This window comes from Eimeria necatrix, genomic scaffold (genome assembly GCF_000499385.1).
Source record: "Eimeria necatrix Houghton genomic scaffold, Enh_scaff8, whole genome shotgun sequence".
Taxonomy (NCBI): domain Eukaryota; phylum Apicomplexa; class Conoidasida; order Eucoccidiorida; family Eimeriidae; genus Eimeria; species Eimeria necatrix.
In genome coordinates, this window is record NW_013654618.1 from 32,800 (window position 1) to 48,828 (window position 16,029).

The 16,029-nt window shown below is 49.3% G+C and overlaps 3 protein-coding genes across 3 annotated transcripts; 1 reads left to right on the forward strand and 2 right to left on the reverse strand.

The window, feature by feature from the left end:
- Positions 1–3,069: 3,069 nt before the first annotated feature.
- On the reverse strand, positions 3,070–4,182 carry ENH_00081920 (Chromosome I, complete genome, related; the record flags this gene model as incomplete). The annotated part of the gene is made up of 3 exons (XM_013582985.1): positions 3,070–3,257; positions 3,403–3,685; positions 3,790–4,182. 3 exons carry the CDS (start codon positions 4,180–4,182, stop codon positions 3,070–3,072), a joined length of 864 nt encoding a protein of 287 aa, XP_013438439.1.
- Positions 4,183–6,111: 1,929 nt separating this feature from the next.
- On the reverse strand, positions 6,112–12,864 carry ENH_00081930 (DNA-directed RNA polymerase II subunit RPB2, putative; the record flags this gene model as incomplete). Its single annotated transcript, XM_013582986.1, has 14 exons — positions 6,112–6,627; positions 6,887–7,024; positions 7,170–7,339; positions 7,691–7,799; positions 7,949–8,489; positions 8,721–8,905; positions 9,133–9,192; positions 9,370–9,558; positions 9,895–10,705; positions 11,015–11,178; positions 11,407–11,493; positions 11,596–11,763; positions 12,032–12,257; positions 12,590–12,864. The coding sequence occupies 14 exons, from the start codon at positions 12,862–12,864 to the stop codon at positions 6,112–6,114; spliced, it is 3,639 nt and encodes a 1,212-aa protein (XP_013438440.1).
- A 1,086-nt stretch (positions 12,865–13,950) lies between these two features.
- On the forward strand, positions 13,951–15,177 carry ENH_00081940 (exosome complex exonuclease, putative; the record flags this gene model as incomplete). Its single annotated transcript, XM_013582987.1, has 3 exons — positions 13,951–14,521; positions 14,665–14,715; positions 14,948–15,177. 3 exons carry the CDS (start codon positions 13,951–13,953, stop codon positions 15,175–15,177), a joined length of 852 nt encoding a protein of 283 aa, XP_013438441.1.
- Positions 15,178–16,029: the final 852 nt, after the last annotated feature.

Below are 16,029 nucleotides of genomic sequence, written 5' to 3' on the forward strand. Positions count from 1 at the left end.
TCCACTGAAAACTGAAATATTTCAGAGCAAAGATACAGGAACTTGTTTTGGGCGAAGAACCGACAGAATCACCTAGCCTGTTAAGTGTGACCTTGTAAGCATATAACTCCTGTCATCCGCTGCAGATGACTCTGTCGAGATCATGTTCAGCCCTATCAGGAACTCCGGCTGGAATGACCACTCTACCTTCCTACGGTATCACTTTTTCCAGCTCCTTGCTCCACGCGGTCATCCGTAGAAGCAAGCTAACGCTATGTTTATCTGTCCACACAGGCCTACCACAACATTCTGGTTCAGCAAACAATTTTCCAAATTAACGTGCCCAGTAATAGCCTACGATTTCACAGTATATATATTACACACGTCTTGATGCACACCGTTGTATCACTGCCTGCAAGATTGTAAAGGCGCAGCTAATATAAAGCTCTCTCCAACCTTAACGCCTCTTTGTAGCAGCTTTGAGTATGTTGCGTTAACAAATCGAACTCACGGAGTAGTTGTTGAAGCACATAGATTGCTGACCTTCATCTTCATGATGCGTACAGGAGGGGAAAGCTACCGAAGAAACTTGGAGAGCTGACATGGTCTGATTATAAGCAGGGCCGTAGCGAATTTTACATGTAAGACCACAAGATGCTAATTTGCCGGTGGATTACACACAGACCCTATGGTTTAAAGCGAAGAGCGGCAGTTTTTCAGTCTCTGCGGGTTTAAATGCTTCAGGCCAGAGGACTTTGTTGTCGGGAAGGACATAGAAGTCTACGGGCGTCAATTTCATATTTATGACTGTGACGGGTTCACACGGCAGTTCTACCGTGAATACCTGAATATCGAACAAGGCAAAGAAGTTATTCCAGATGAGAAGCCCGTAAATAGGATTCTGTGGTCGAATAGACTGCACATTGTATCAATGTTCTTGCAGCGACGTCGCCAGAACTGCGGGGACTCGTTTCAACTATTCCAAAAGGCCACTGAACTTTACGTCTCTCGCAGGATTTACCAGCAATCACATGGCCTCCTCACGCCCTTGGAATCGGATCAGACGAAGACACGCTGCAATCTTGCATCAGAATAGTATGGAACGCACTAAGGAAAGAACAAAGACAGCTCAGGCACAAATGATCAGCTAACCCTTTTTTTCGATTAGTCCTTTGCCGTCCCAGAACCACTACATGCCTTTCGTAACACGCATGATCTGCAGTGTCAGTTGAGCATGAAGGGGGACTGTTGAAGCTGATACGATCCGCAGAATCCTAAACGCCCGCAACATAACGAGCGTGACGTTCTTTTTGGAGAAGATTTCACCCTCACCTTCCAGGCAAGTTGAGTTCACGATAGAAAAGGCACATAATAGCCAAAATTTAACATTGCAGTGCTAAGGTCTTCGTCTAACAATGCCGTACGAGCAACACACATTTTTTCACGGAAAGAAAATGGTTTTTTTTTGTTCCCCTGGATCTTGCGGTTACTCGCAAATTTTCGTCTGTGAGGCCTACAGGCGGAGCTGATTAGCCCAAAAAGAGAAGACGAGGGAAGGGAGTTCCGAATCTCGATTCGTGAGCTGACTGACAAAATTATGGTGTATGAATATTCAAAACGCAACTCTGGCCATGTACGTCATCACGCCGTACTGAGAGCTTCTTGAAGAAGCTGCGTTTTTTCCAGGGCATCAGTTAAAAAAAGCTAAAGGCACCGCTAGCAAGCTTCCTTAGTCGACAAAAGCGAAAAATCTACCTGTAGACTTGTTCAAATTTGTCCTAGAGGCTGCTAGATTCAGCTCCTTGCATGAATCACCTCGGCTTGTTACTACTGGAGACTTTCTGTAAGCTGTGGTCCTGCGGTAGGCGGGAGGGAAATTCTTAGAATCCGCCCTTCTGACGAATCCCCAAACAGGAAGAAAATTTTCAGCTGCAGACTTCTTCGTTGGAGCAGAAGTCGATCTTAATGGATTTAAGTTTAGAATCACTGCTGCCGATGAGCGTACGATGAAGGTATTTCATCCCAGAGCAGCTAGTCAAAGTAGGGGATGGGATGAAGGCCAGAAAAAATGAAGCGTTGCTCATCATAAAGATAGAAACCAGGGCCGGCCGCAGCTGCCACGCTAGTTTCAAATGATGTCAGCAGCCAAAAGGAAGCACTACTAACGTTTACGGTAAAATATCTAATGCTACTCCGTAAGCTGCAACCCTGATTGGTCGAGTCTATCTTTCTTCTTATATCTTTCTTCTATCTGACAATAACTTGCAGCACATGGAAAGGCACACGGAAAAATACCCACGATCCAGTGTGCGCGAAGTATGTGCCAAGGTGTCTGAAGAGCTCAAAAAAATTAAGGCGAGTGTAGTCTTCTCTTGGAAAGTTCCGACTAAACTTATCGTAGCTGCATTTCAATAGCAATGACAGACCGTTTGCTCTGATAAATGATGCATTGCCTCGAGACTGCGCTCACCCTTGATTACTGCAGATCGAATCGGGACCTCGCGTAACGATTGATTGTCTAAGACAAAATTTGTGTGGATCACTCTCTGTAAGTCAAATTGTAAATACCCCTACCAGAAACCTCCCTACAGTCCCCCAAATGTTGACAGCATCCATTTAAACGAGCCTTTGTACTACATAGTGGTCAGCCAAGTAAATATCACGGCTCACATCTTGAGGCCCTTGGCACAGAAGAGCTCCTGCAGAAAAACACGAACTGCTTCCTTGTATACTTGTTCGTAGGAGCACGAAATTCTGACGCTGAGCCGCGCAGGAGGCGGAGGAACAGTAGAAAGCAGCCTGCCTCACGGCGAAGGTGGAGAACTTGCTGGCAGACTCTTCGTCGATTTAGATTCCCTTCTCAAACAACATGACTAAGCCTTAAGGGCCTCCCCGTTCATTCCAAATCCCCTTCTGAGGAAAAAAAGAAGCAACAAAGGACGACGCAAACATGGATCTCCACAACAGCATTGTAGAGAAGAGCAAATGGGCTTGCCTCAAAGTGTACAACATTTAAAGAAAAAGCGACAGGCAAACAACGAGAGAGTCGCGCCGTAGGTAGCGCAAGAAACATACCCACTCTTGTCATGGTTACAGTCCTACAACCGCCGGCCAAACAAAGTCGATTGCTGCGTTTATCTCTTCGGGGCTTTTGCACCCCAAAACGAGGATCTTTCCCGTTCGAAATATCAAACACGTAGGTCCTTTAGCTCGAGCTGCTCTCCTTCCCCGAAACTCTCTTCCAACATCTTCTGCATCAATGGAGAGCATGTCTCCACCTAAAAAGAGACAAAACGGATAAAAACTTGAGAGAGCAAAAACACGGAAGTCACCCCGTGGGAAATCAATGGGAAGCCAAACCGCTCAGGCTGCCTGCGGGCAAGCAACAGTAACCTCCATCGTGTCGCTTGTCGTTCAACTTACCGAAACCATCAAGCGCAACTGCACTACCTGCACTGTGGCACTGAGCGGCAGTGGACGCTTGGATGTGCGGAATGCGCACCGCTACACCATCTCTTGTGTCGATGGCGACAGTGCGGATCTGCGGATGGTCCAGCACAGTGGGGATATCGGGCCGAAAAGAACCTCCCAAATCGACCCGACAAACGAGCTGCAGCACTGACGATGCCTCAGGGCTGAACTCTATCTCAGGATTGCAAACGTACTCCACTATTGGCTGATCTTCGCAGTTTCCTACACCATGGCCCTGAATAAAAGAACATACACAAAGCTGATGAGTCCAGTGAAAGTGAAGTCACTGCTAGCCAGAGTCAAACAAGAACTGCACTCTCTAATTACGGCGGAATGCACCTGCGTTACTGGTTTCCACCATATCCTGTACTTGAGCTTGTATGCAACCCTGTAGGCTTGCCACAGGGCTTGTTCTTTCGTAATGCCACCCATAATGGATAGTGTCCCAGTGGGCGATAGCAGGGCAGTGCAAGCCGGTCGCTGCATTCGGAATATTACTGGCTGAGAAACGCCTGCTCCCACTTCTGCCTTGGGCAGGCTGCGCGCGATGAGCAACAAATCTGTGCGGGAGAAGCCACAAGGGCAGACGCGAACGCTGAGCCACAGGTTTGTGATAAACGCTGAGGGATTCAGCTGCCCACTAAGAGGCAAAGGGATGGGCTTGGGGGGCAACTCGAGTGCCACGGGGCCTGCTTCCCCGCTTGCCGGCGGGACAGGCACCAGTGTGCCCATTGGCAACACAGCTGAGCACCTATAGGAGCCAGACCTGGACAAATCACCTACAGTGCAGCGACACTGCGGCGTGGCAGTCTCCCCCTAGTGTGGGTGAAAATGTAGGGCATTGCAGCAGCCACGAGAAGAACAGCAAGCACTTCGACAGCACTACGATTACTTCAGCAGTGGAACTTCTCAAGCAGCCCGGAGAACGAGCGGGAAGAAAGGCTAGGCCCCAGCCTACGCCTCCGCAGCTGGAAGAAACCCGATTTTGCGGCGCTCCAGTCGGGTCAATCTCACCGTTCATGTATACAACAAGGCATGCATCCTTATTCGAATCTGCTTCTGAGTGAATCCAAAGAGTGTCCGAAAACGTGCTCTGGGGCTGGAGAAGAGTCGCCCTGACGAGCTTCCGATTAGAAACTTTCCGATAGTTTTGTTGCTGTGTCTTTATTTTTATTAACTGATAAATATGATTAAATATGGACTACTTCTGTTGTGTATCTCACTGTAATGCAGATAGTGGAACGTGCTGGTTGTACGATCCGCACAGCGGCGTGGGAGAATAAAGCATAGTTGGGACTTTTCTTTTCTTTCTCTTTTTATTTCCGTAGCTAGCAAATATTAACATTTCGGAAAATCTGAGCAGTTTATCCCGCAGCGTATGACGAGTATACTGAGTACTGCGCAGTCTCGCCTCGTGTTTTACAAGCTGTTCACCCTGTCCGGTGTTATCTTTCGCATCAAGCCTGTACTTAGCCCGATGTGATTTTAGTAGCTGGCCAGCCCTTTTTAAGCTGCAATTTGTCCACAAATACTATGCCCAGGTGTATCATTATTGTGTGGTCATACTCCTTGATCTACTGTGCTCGATGAGGAGCCGCATTGCGTTAACCTGCCACTTCACAACTGCTTGTACTAAGGTCTTAAGAGAATCTGAGGCTTTTCGCAAGAGAATCCGAGGTTTTAAGAGAATCCCAGGGTAATCCGATACGTGCGACCGTCGAGCCCTCTCATCTTCGCTATCCCGTGCTCTGCTGCCTGGTTGGTAACGGGCAGTCCACAAGGTGTCACGGGTAAATATTTTAATAAGTGCATCACAAGGTGCCAACCGGGGACCACCCTTGAGAGGAAGCTAGTGGCCGCGTGATGCCTGTCGTAAGAAGACACCCAGAGGGGCTCTAACTTAAAGGGCATGAAGTCTGAGATTGGCTTCACTGGCTTACATTTTCCGTGCGTGGGAACACGAAATATTGAGAAGTAGCGTGGGATAGTCTTCAGCATAGCCGGCAGTGCCGCATTCAATTAGGCTCAAATGGCGAGAAACTCAGTTATCCTCCAGAGGGGATGAGCTGTATCGCGAAACTAGGCGTTCCGTTCCTTCTTTTGGTTGCACAGAAACATCGTGGTACAGGAAGCCGTCATCAGCTCCCAAGTCCCCAATCCGACTCGGAAATCATCGAGCCAAGCTACTACAAAGAACTGTGGACCATCGCATAGCTTGCACGGTTGTTTCCCGTGGGGCAAGCTGTCGTAGACAATGGGAAATCCCACCGCATTGCCACAGGGACTACGTTTGGAGAGTCTCCGCCTCTTTGTTGTTCTGTACTTCCTTACATCTATCGAATGCCTAGCTTCCTGGTTGCTAAACCACTCCCTCTGTCTCGCGGGCTTTACAGAATACGAGCTGCTATAAACTAGTAGTGCATAGCGTGAGCTGTTGAAATGAAAACCGCTGTGCTCGATATACTGAACCAAGCCAGGTGGCTTAATATTCACGCGCGCTTCCGTGTGAGCGACCACTGCCCTGCTGCTGTCGCACTGGCTCGTACAAAACCACTGTCCTGCAGCTGTGGCACGAACCCATGTAGTTCCCATGAAAAAAACATGTACAGATTGTGTTGACTCTGTACAATGCGCGCTACTGTTGCATTCAACAGACATTAGCTACGCAACCTGCAGGACAAGCTTCGGGTATATGCACATCGAAGTGAGCTCCTGGAGGAGGAGCTTGCATGCGTATGGTATGTAAACCTGGGATATTTTGTTGCTGTTCCCACATAGCTTACATTCGAACGCTAGCCGTTGAAGGTCAGCTACGCACATCGTGCCGCATATATCACAGCAATGAATCCTATACGCATCACTCTGATCAAAAAGGCGCTCTTTCAGCATCCGCGCTGCTCCGTGTGATATCATGCAATCTCTCTCCATCTCTCCAAAACGTAAACCACCTTCCCTACTCTTGCCCTCCATAGGCTGGCGCGTCAGTGCTGCGACAGGACCCCTTGCTCTTGCATGAATCTTGTCATCCACCATGTGCTTGAGTCTCTGGTAATATGTCGGCCCAATAAATATAAGTGAAGGCATATGCAGCCCTGTGTGACCATGATAGAGCCGTTCATTCCCGTGCCTCTCGAAGCCAAGACGGTGCAACTCTCCAGCGATCCAAGAGACAGTGTACTGAAGTGCAGCACACACACTACGACAGAAACCTCAATAGGAACTTCACTACAAAAGCTGTTCCACAGAGCACAACCAACTACAACGGAAGAATTCCGGAGAGATCAAGACAAGAATAGAAGAGGTAAAAGTCTCACGTCCTTGAGTTCCCCCGTAATCCCTACAAACATGCGTGCAGGATGCTCAGTACACTTGGGGCTGTTCTTGTTACACAACGCATGTGCAACTCGCACATTAACGCAAAGCCGCTATGACTCACATCGTTAAACGGAGTGGCATCTCCTTCTCCACCAATGATGGCAGCTGTTTTCCCAAGCAAACACTCGACAAGGTGACCAATGGTCATGCGAGAAGGCACCGCATGCGGATTCATAAGCAGGTCCGGAACAACGCCATCCTGTGACAGGAAATAGTCCAGCCTGCATATTTGGAGAATTCAGAGTGAGTGCTGCTTTTATGGCAGCCAAAGCAGTTAGAGTACGTTCGAAACTTGACGGCATCGGTATGAGGGAAAAGCGAGGAAACAAGAAGGGAGTGAGTACCTCCGTAAACGGCATATCTTCTTGCCTATATGTGATACCAATGGTTCCCTTCTGGCCATGCCGACTCGCGAACTTATCTCCCGTTTGAGGGATTCGGACACTCCTCACTTTCACCTTCACAAAGCGAGAACCCTTGGAGTTGACGCTCAGCATAACTGTATCTACGACCCCTGATATTCATAGAAGTCACACAACGGGAGTAATCTAAACTGTATGCTTGCCCAAAGCTACGACAAGGCAAATAATCCATGCCAATGAAGACCTCGCTTGTCCACCAGCACCAATATGAACAACGAAGAGCGAACTTCGCAAACAACTAGTAGGCTTGCACCGTGCCAAAAAAAAGTTACGCATTCCCTCTGGAGCCCGCAGGTAAAATGATTGGCTGCTGTAGCAAATTTTGGATGTGCTGTATTATGAACGCGACCCCTCACGAAGAGACACGGACGTTTAAAATGAACTAGATCCATTTCAGTGAGTGCGAAATCACTTTCCATGCGCAAGCATCAAAGCGCACTCACCACTTTCAGATGATCGTAGACAAAGCGAGCAGTCCTTCTTCGTCTTGGAGAGATTGGCCTCTGCTCCAGGAGGCGCGAGTGGATCATTGTCATCAAAATTTGGAGACGTCTGCTCAGAAGGCACCCGAACCCGCAGAAGGTGTGAGTGGGGCCTTGTCAACCCTATGTTACCTTGCAAACAAGAATGCCGTTTAGTGACTGAAGGAGAGTACTCTGTCACCACTTATATGACGCAGCGAATCCAGCATGGTAGCATACCTTCCCTACAATGACATCGTCTCCAAGCACTCTTGATCCAGGCTCTACAAGGCCATCCGTGTCCAGCTTTGAATAGTCACCCCTTTTCATACCAGAGGTTGTTTCTGGGTTAGGCTGTTCAAATCCCTCCACAATCATAGATCCCTGCTGTTTCTCTTCCGCACAATACGTGCGACAGAAAAGACTCCTGAACAGGCCCCTGTCAATGCTGTTCCGATTCATAATTAACGAGTCCTCTTGGTTGTAACCCGAATAGCACAAGATTGCCACAATAGTGTTGATGCCCGCAGGAAGCTCTCGAAACTTGAGGTGTTCCATGGCTCGAGTGCAGACTAGTGGCTTCTGAGGGTAGTAGAGCAGATGCGCGAGCGTGTCTAGGCGCAAGTTGAAATTTGTTGTGTATACACCCATGGCTTGCTTGCCCATGGCACTTTGGTAAACGTTACGAGGGGACTGGTTGTGGTCCGGAAATGGAATGATTGAAGCGCAAACTCCCAGAATCAACGAAGGGTGGATCTCACAATGCGTGTATGGGATCGACCTGTGTAAAAGAGAGAAAGATAAGCAGAACTACCATGCCCTTCACTCCTTGTTTGTTCGAAATGCATCCAATACGCATGTTGGCATGTCTACACTTGTTCACATATTCATCCAACTACAGGAAGCCCTGCTCTCGAGTGTGTGCCATTGGAAGCACTTGCAGTTGCATATATACAGACACGCGCGACATCACGTTTGCGGACAACATGGAAATTTGTTGGCACTTGCGTACTTCCCCTTCTCAGAGAGATCTTTGTGGAACATGGCCACCATCGAAGTCTCTTCTTCTTCGCAGTCGATGTATTCGATAACACCACAGGACATCAAGTGGTTCCAACCTGCGCCCTTTTCGGAGGTTCCAACCATAGACCTAACCTTGTCTACATCTGCCTTTCTTATTCGCAGTTGGCCCGTGTCCTGGTGAAACCAAAAGCGCAAAACAAAATCGATGCAGAGTGTCGAGCGAACTGAACTTGCCTCCAGTGCAGAGACACTAAACACATCCAAAGCAGCACTACATTAATGGTCGTAAGCCGTTGCATCAGCTATTCAGAAATGATTAGCTTTCCCTGTTCCTTTAGGTACTGCAACTGGAGGAACCTGTCAACATTCAGCACGAATTAAATGCCTCTGTTCAGCCTCACACTGTCGACAACGTAAAGGGGCCGCATAGCTCGTCCGGCGTCAGTGAAGATTTTGACCTCCTGAAGGGGCCAACGGAACAAAAGCCAGAAAACGCAGACACCAGATCCATCCTGAGAAGCTATACTCTACGACGGCCTGCCAACAAAGATGTGTTGCAAGGCTGTCCAAGTGCTGACTTGGTAGGGTGAGGCGCAAAATAACAAAAGGTCAATCTCTAGTTGGCCTTTAATACTCACGCGATTGATAATGTCCCTAACTATTGAAGTGTCATTCCTTATGTGCCCCTTTCTGCGAATTTCCTTGAGAGTGTTGCAGAGAGTTTCAGCTTCATCGAAGCATCCAGCCCAGTCTCCGTTTATAAAAACTTTACAACGATCTTTGATACTTTCTGGAGATATTTCGTCTAGTCCATCCAGCCCCCAATCCTAAAATAAACACAATCCCGTCAGTTTCTCAGCAACTGGACCAACTTAAGAAGTTATTTATGGGGAGAGCCGAAGTGGTGAGGCATAATCACAAAGTTCTGCCAATATTTCACGCTTTGCAACACCAATGGCCAAAAACATATCACAATGACGCTGACGATTTAGTCGCAAGGAAAATCTGCTTTAGGTTAAGCACCTGCTAACTCATGAGCTGCGTGATGCCATACTTTACATAATACAACTTAGCGACCGTGGCAGAGAGAGAGGGGGTTTGCTGGTGCAGGGCTTAATGTGTCTACGTTTGACGTAAGATATCTAAATACGGGCAGCTCGCACCTCAAGGAAGTCCCGGATATTTTTAGTAGGAGCACCGACAGAAATTTTGGCCATGAGTGCGAGATTTTTGACGAGGCCCACAGCCTGCCCTTCAGGTGTCTCAGCAGGGCAAATCATACCCCAGTGAGTGTTGTGCAGCTGTCTCGGCTTTGCCATTTTACCTTCTCTACCGAGAGGGGTGTTGAGGCGCCTTAAATGAGAGAGGGCGGAGGAGAACGTCAGGCGATTCAGCACCTGCGAGACGCCTGTGCGCACCACCTTGCCCTCCCTGTCTCTCCCCCAATTTCCAGTAGCTAACTGGTACTGCAGTCCCTGCGTGATGGGGCTCGCGCTCCGAACAGCACCCGCGACGTCAAACGTCTTGCCGTGGTCAATCTGCCTCTGCAGAATTCGCGTTACGTCCTTCACCAGTTTCCTGAAGAGCGTTCCAAAAGAAGCTGCCATCAACGGCCCACTGAGATCCAACCTCTTCTTTCCAAAATGATCCCTATCATCTTGATTAATTCTGCCTAACTCCGCCAGCAACAACCGGTGGACCATGTAGCCCACAAAGTAGGCTTTTTTGCCCTCGCATCCCGGCTCCGTTCCAACATGGGGCAGCACCTCTTTACGTAGCAGCTCCCGCGCGTACTGCAGCCGACTCTCCCTTTGAGCCCCCACTGTTGGGCCCCTTTTGCCAATGAAGTCTAGACAGGCCTCCTGGGTGTGAAACTCAAAGCCTTCCTCAAGAGACGGCTTCAGTAAAGCGCACAGCTGCTCGTCACGGGTGTCATATGCAACCCTCAAGAGAATATCCAGATCACTCACGCAGCTGCAAGAAGGAACACCAAAAAAACGGCACGACCAAAAGTTGCTCGCCAAAGGAATATTGGCCAACCGACAAGCTGACAGAAATTCATAAAACAGATAATAAATTGTCAAGCATGCGCACATGCATGGCTAACGCGTTGACGTGAGTCTCCGTATAAGTAAAATCACTCCGCCATAGAATTTCCGTTCTAAACCCCGAATACGGGAGGATATAAGAATTTTTACTCTTCAGGTAACTAAAAGAGCTATGCAGCCATTGTGTCTGATGGTTTGAACCGCGTTCATGAGCTAGGGATCGTACAGCGCTCACCCCAAGGCCCTAAAGAGAATAGCGATAGGAATGTCTGTGCGAATGTACGGTAGGGCAGCAACCAGCTGGCCTGCGCCTTTTCCTCTCCCAGTGTCTCCAGTCATGGTTCTTTTCTTGATTGCAAAGCCGCTCGTTGCCTGATTTCCTTGCATCTGACTCCTTACCTGCGCAGTGACGCAGTCTAAACACTCTGAACTTTACACCAGTAGCTCCCACATCAAGGCCTCATCACGCACAAGGTTGTAAAAACGGTGAACGTTACACCAAATGCACTGCGCAAACTCCTTTTGGCGCCAAAATCACTTCAGCTCTCTAATCCAACAAAATGTTTTGACCCCTGGGTTTCAATTGCTTCTTCCTAGGAAAAGCACATGCCCAAAAGCTGACTTTACCTCAGCAACCCAGGAAAATTTCGACGGCTGTGCCTTCTTGAAAACGTAAACAAAGTTTGAGGCCATCCGTTCTTGCGCTACCAACACCTGCAAAACAGAAAACGATGCCATTCTCGTGGGCGGTGCCCGGCAGCAGACGAGAATGCGCTAACTTTGTAGTCCACAGCTGGAAACGGCGATTCTACCAACCTTTTCACTTCCATTAATTATGAAGTAGCCTCCCTGATCGTAACTACACTCCCCCACATCTGGCAGCTGTTCAGCTGCTATGTCATGGGTCCAGCAATAGAAAGACTTGAGCATAATCGGCAAGCGCCCCAAGCACACGCGCTCGTAAGAATGACGCTCCTCGACGATCTGCAAGTTCATACAGCAGAGAAACTCGTGTAAATTCCACCTTCCTGACAGGGGAAGGCAAGATATCACAAAGCCACCCAACCATCCCTACTGCTTCAAGAATACGGCTACCGCACGGGCAACTCTGCTTATGCATATTCCATCCGTCCAGATGCACCCCAGCAGCATGGCCTGAAGCACGCAATCTAGTTCTGCCTGCAAATGGGGCGTCAACAAGCAAGAACAGCAGCTGCAGTGGTCAATCTGCACCCTGCACCATATGACACACTTCTTCGTTGGTAATTGGGTCGATCTTGTATGTGGTTTGTTCAATAGAGACAAACAGAGAGCTGCTGTAGGTCAGGTTTCGGGTGCGTGACTCTTGCGGCCACAAATTCTTCTGCATGCCTTCCTTCTCCTGAGCGGCTGGGCGGTTTAGAGAAAGCTGACCAAACTTAAGTCGGTAGCGAACGTCAAGTTCCACATCCTCTTCAGGCCGGTACTGAGGAGATGGCCTGCACCAATACGCACACTTTCCTAAATGCGGCCACCTAAATTATATGCCTCGAAGTCCAGACGGCAAACCGTCTAACTCCCCAATACGCAACTGACCAGGAAGTAAGGGAATGGTTTGTAGCGACCTTTGGTTACTCAGAACGAAAAAGCTGAGCTGTACTTCCAGTAGATCATTACAACTCTCTAATTTGTGAAGTGCTCCTTCACCCCCAACCCGCCACAACTCTTTTGTCATGTGCACAGGGTTGTTTGGATTCATCAGCAAGAATCAAAGGGATCCACAGCCCATGCAAATGTACGTCTACACAGAGAAAAAAATCTAGATTTGCACCTTATTTCTATGGGGGGATGTGCGTCGATTATTTCTTGCAACTTGTAGCTGGCGAAGTCGTTGAAGCTTTCAACCTGCTGCGAGACCAGACCTTTTCCTTCAAAAAAAGAACCAACAACTGCCCAGGTATCTTCCGAGTCTATCTCCTGCTGCTGCTCGTCGTGCTGGTCTTCTTGCTGCTGCAGCTCGTCGTTTTCATCTCCCACCCTTGAGGGAGAGTTTGAACCGACAGCAAGCCCATAGTCGCTCGCTCCCTGGCTGGGGTAGCTCTCCATTCTGTCTATCCAACCAAAATAAGCCCAACCGCACACTCCGCCGCACTGCTTCTACTGCTATCGCAGCCGTTGCCACGACCGCTGCGGCAGCAGTGCTGCAGCTGCTACGGCAACGCGGTCTTTGCTGGGAACCTTTGCAGCGCTTCTCCTCAGGAAATCATCCTACGGCTACGACAAAAATCTTTAAAAGTGTGGAATGACGACCATAAAAAGCGAGCAGCAAGCTGCCTCCGGCTGATTGGCGAAAAGCAAGCGCTGGTGGTGCAAGACAAATCAGCTTCAGCGAAGAATCTTGAGCTTGTTCCTCCCTGTGGCATCGATATTTGTCACTCCTTCGTCAGTACAAGCAAGAAGCTTGTTACGTCATAGCAACAGCGCTTAAAGACGAGACACTAGCAACATGGCCTCCAGCGATAACTGGCTTGTGTTGATCTCTTGCATGCACCGGAGGCTATTCAAAGCTACAGCAGGGCACCTCCCTCTCATGACAAAGCCAAACAATCTAATGTTGTTAGCATTCTCCTGCTTTGAAACATATGGTTTAAGAAACAGCTAATTTTGGGGGGATGCTTTGGCTCAACATGCATGCGTCTCCATAGCATGCAGCAAGCATTGCTAGAGTACAGACAGCCCTGAAGCTTCAACATTGAAGTACACCCTAGCATCCGCCACCATTTTTTTAATTTAAAGCACATGTACGGTATTTCCTAAAATGTATGATGGGGATTAAAGCAGACCGCATTCTGCCGCATTCCCAGGTGTATCGACAGTTCCCGGCTGCATGCAGGCCTTCCAGCTGAGCACGAAACCACGTCACCCGTTCTTTGTTCATACAATATCCGTGTTGTTAAGACGTGACACATGTTTTGTGCCGTAGTATCTGTGAGCTTTTGACTTCCCGCCCGTCTGTCTCGAGACTGATTGCCTCGGACCCGTCGGGACACTTGCAGTTCTTCGTATACCGAAATCAGGGCATCTTCTTTACTTGTCAAACCCATCGCTGACTTGAGATTAGAGCTTACCTGTCTTAAGTGGGAGAGCGTTAGCCGCGGCAGTTTCGCCCCTTTCTGGTTTTATTTTGTCAATATGTTCAAGGCGGAGGCTGTTTCTCCGTGCGGCTTCCGTGCAGACGGTCGGCTAGTGCACGAGTGTCGGCAGCTACGCTGCCGCACTTCTGTGCCATCGGCTGCGGCAAATGACCTTCCTACAGCCGCTGCGGTGCCAGACGGGCCATCGATTGCCACTGCGGGCGCGTCGGGAAGTCTTGCCAGCTGCGACGGGCGAGCAGTAGTATCCCTCGGCTGCACCAAAGTCATGGCTCTGGTATACGGACCGCAGCCCTCTAGCAATATGAGCACTCTCAGCGCCAGCAGCAGCAATACCTGGAGCGTCAGCTGCACGGACAATACCTCTGCAGCGATGCAGATGATGCATGAAGGCAAACAAGGACTCGCGAGAGGCGAGCTTGCTGTTCCGGTTTCTATTGTCTGCTCTGTTGGACTAGTCGATAGTTGTGTGAGGACAAGGAGCAGGTACACCCCAGACGCTGCAGAAATCGCAGCAGCTGTGCGGACGGCAGCAGAAGGCATCATTTTGAGGCGTCTATACACCCAAACACGAATCACCATATCAATTCTTGTCCTTGCAGACGACGGGAGTAAGCAATAAGCCTTTAGGTCTGAGCACGAGTGAAGTTGTGGATATACCTGGATTCATCAGCTTCATGTGCACGCTTGCCATTGTAGCACATATCTTTGGATCATGTTTTCTTCCGTGTGTGTTTAATTTTGTTTGTTGCAGGCATTTTGTCAGCTTCCCTGATTGCGGCCTCTCTTGCTCTGGCAGATGCAGGTACAGCCCATTAGCATGCTTTTACGGGGAGGTGCAGGTCCGAAGGTAACACATCCAACGTAACGTAGATAGTACTGGAGCGTAGTGTGTTGAAGCAGCTGGACCCCCTGCATTCATTTGCTCTAAGGGGCTCATCTTTCTGTTCACAGTGATGCAGCCGAGTCCTACTGCTATCTAAGAAGAGCCAGATACTCAACGTAGTTAAAGTGGGTTGCCCCTGCTGCTGGCGCAGGTGTTGCTATGAGGGACCTGCTGCCCTCGTGCACAGTGCTGCTGCTACCCCAGCATTTTCCGCAGCAGCAGCAGCAGGAGCCACTTTTACTAGTTGACCCCACAAGTGATGAGACGCGTAGTGGAGGCCCCTGCTTAACGCTTGGAGTAACGGCAGAAACGAATAATGTAGGTCTGTTCGCCGCCTTGGACTTATCGGCAAATGCAACGCAAATGCAACCACTCTGTTAGTTTTCCGTGGATGCTACCCGTGCTCTGTATAGTGCCGTCACTTGTGTCGTGGTGCTACTTGACCTTTGGAAGTAAGGTGGCTCCTGCCGTAGACGTTCATCGTAGCCACTGAACCTTCTGTCTCTCAACAACTCGCAGATTGTGGCACTTCAACTTACCGGACGAGTCGACCGCCAAACATACGAAAAAGTGAGACCAAGAGACGTGTGCATGCTGTGCCCCAAGCTAGGGATGCGGCAGCTCACAGTTGCTGGACCCAGCCAACATAGTTTAAGTTTCCCAAGCTTTGGGGGCCTGCTCAGAGTCCGCGGATGACATCCTTGGCGTGCCAGCAGCGTGTCATGCTGGTGAAAATAGAATGCTGTAGCGACTGCTATGGGAGTTCCGGAAGCTGCTGCCAATACTGGGGACTTCCTGGAACTCTGGTATGTTCCACTGTTCCTCAGATGTTCGAAGTATGCTTGCGGGGATGCTTGGCGACTGCGGAATGCATGAAGGTATGATGAGGCTGCTTCGCCGCTAAAGGAATTGTCGCTGTTGTTGCTCTCCTGCCACTAGCTCTGACCCTCTGCAGCACACGCGTCGCGAGTCAAGTTATACCATGTATCCTTACACCGAGTGAAACCACGATGTTGCTCAAAAGTTAACGGTAGCATCTCTCACATCAGCTCATGTGTCACTCTCAGACGCAAAGATGGCAAAGATGTGCCGACAGATTTTTCCTCATGGGGAAGTTACTAGCACGCGTGATACGTGACGTTTGCACCTAACGCAGCCAGATGAGCGTTGGGACTGCGCTGAGCACACATGCACACTCCCTACCAGCCGTTAACAATAGACTGTTCACGCAGA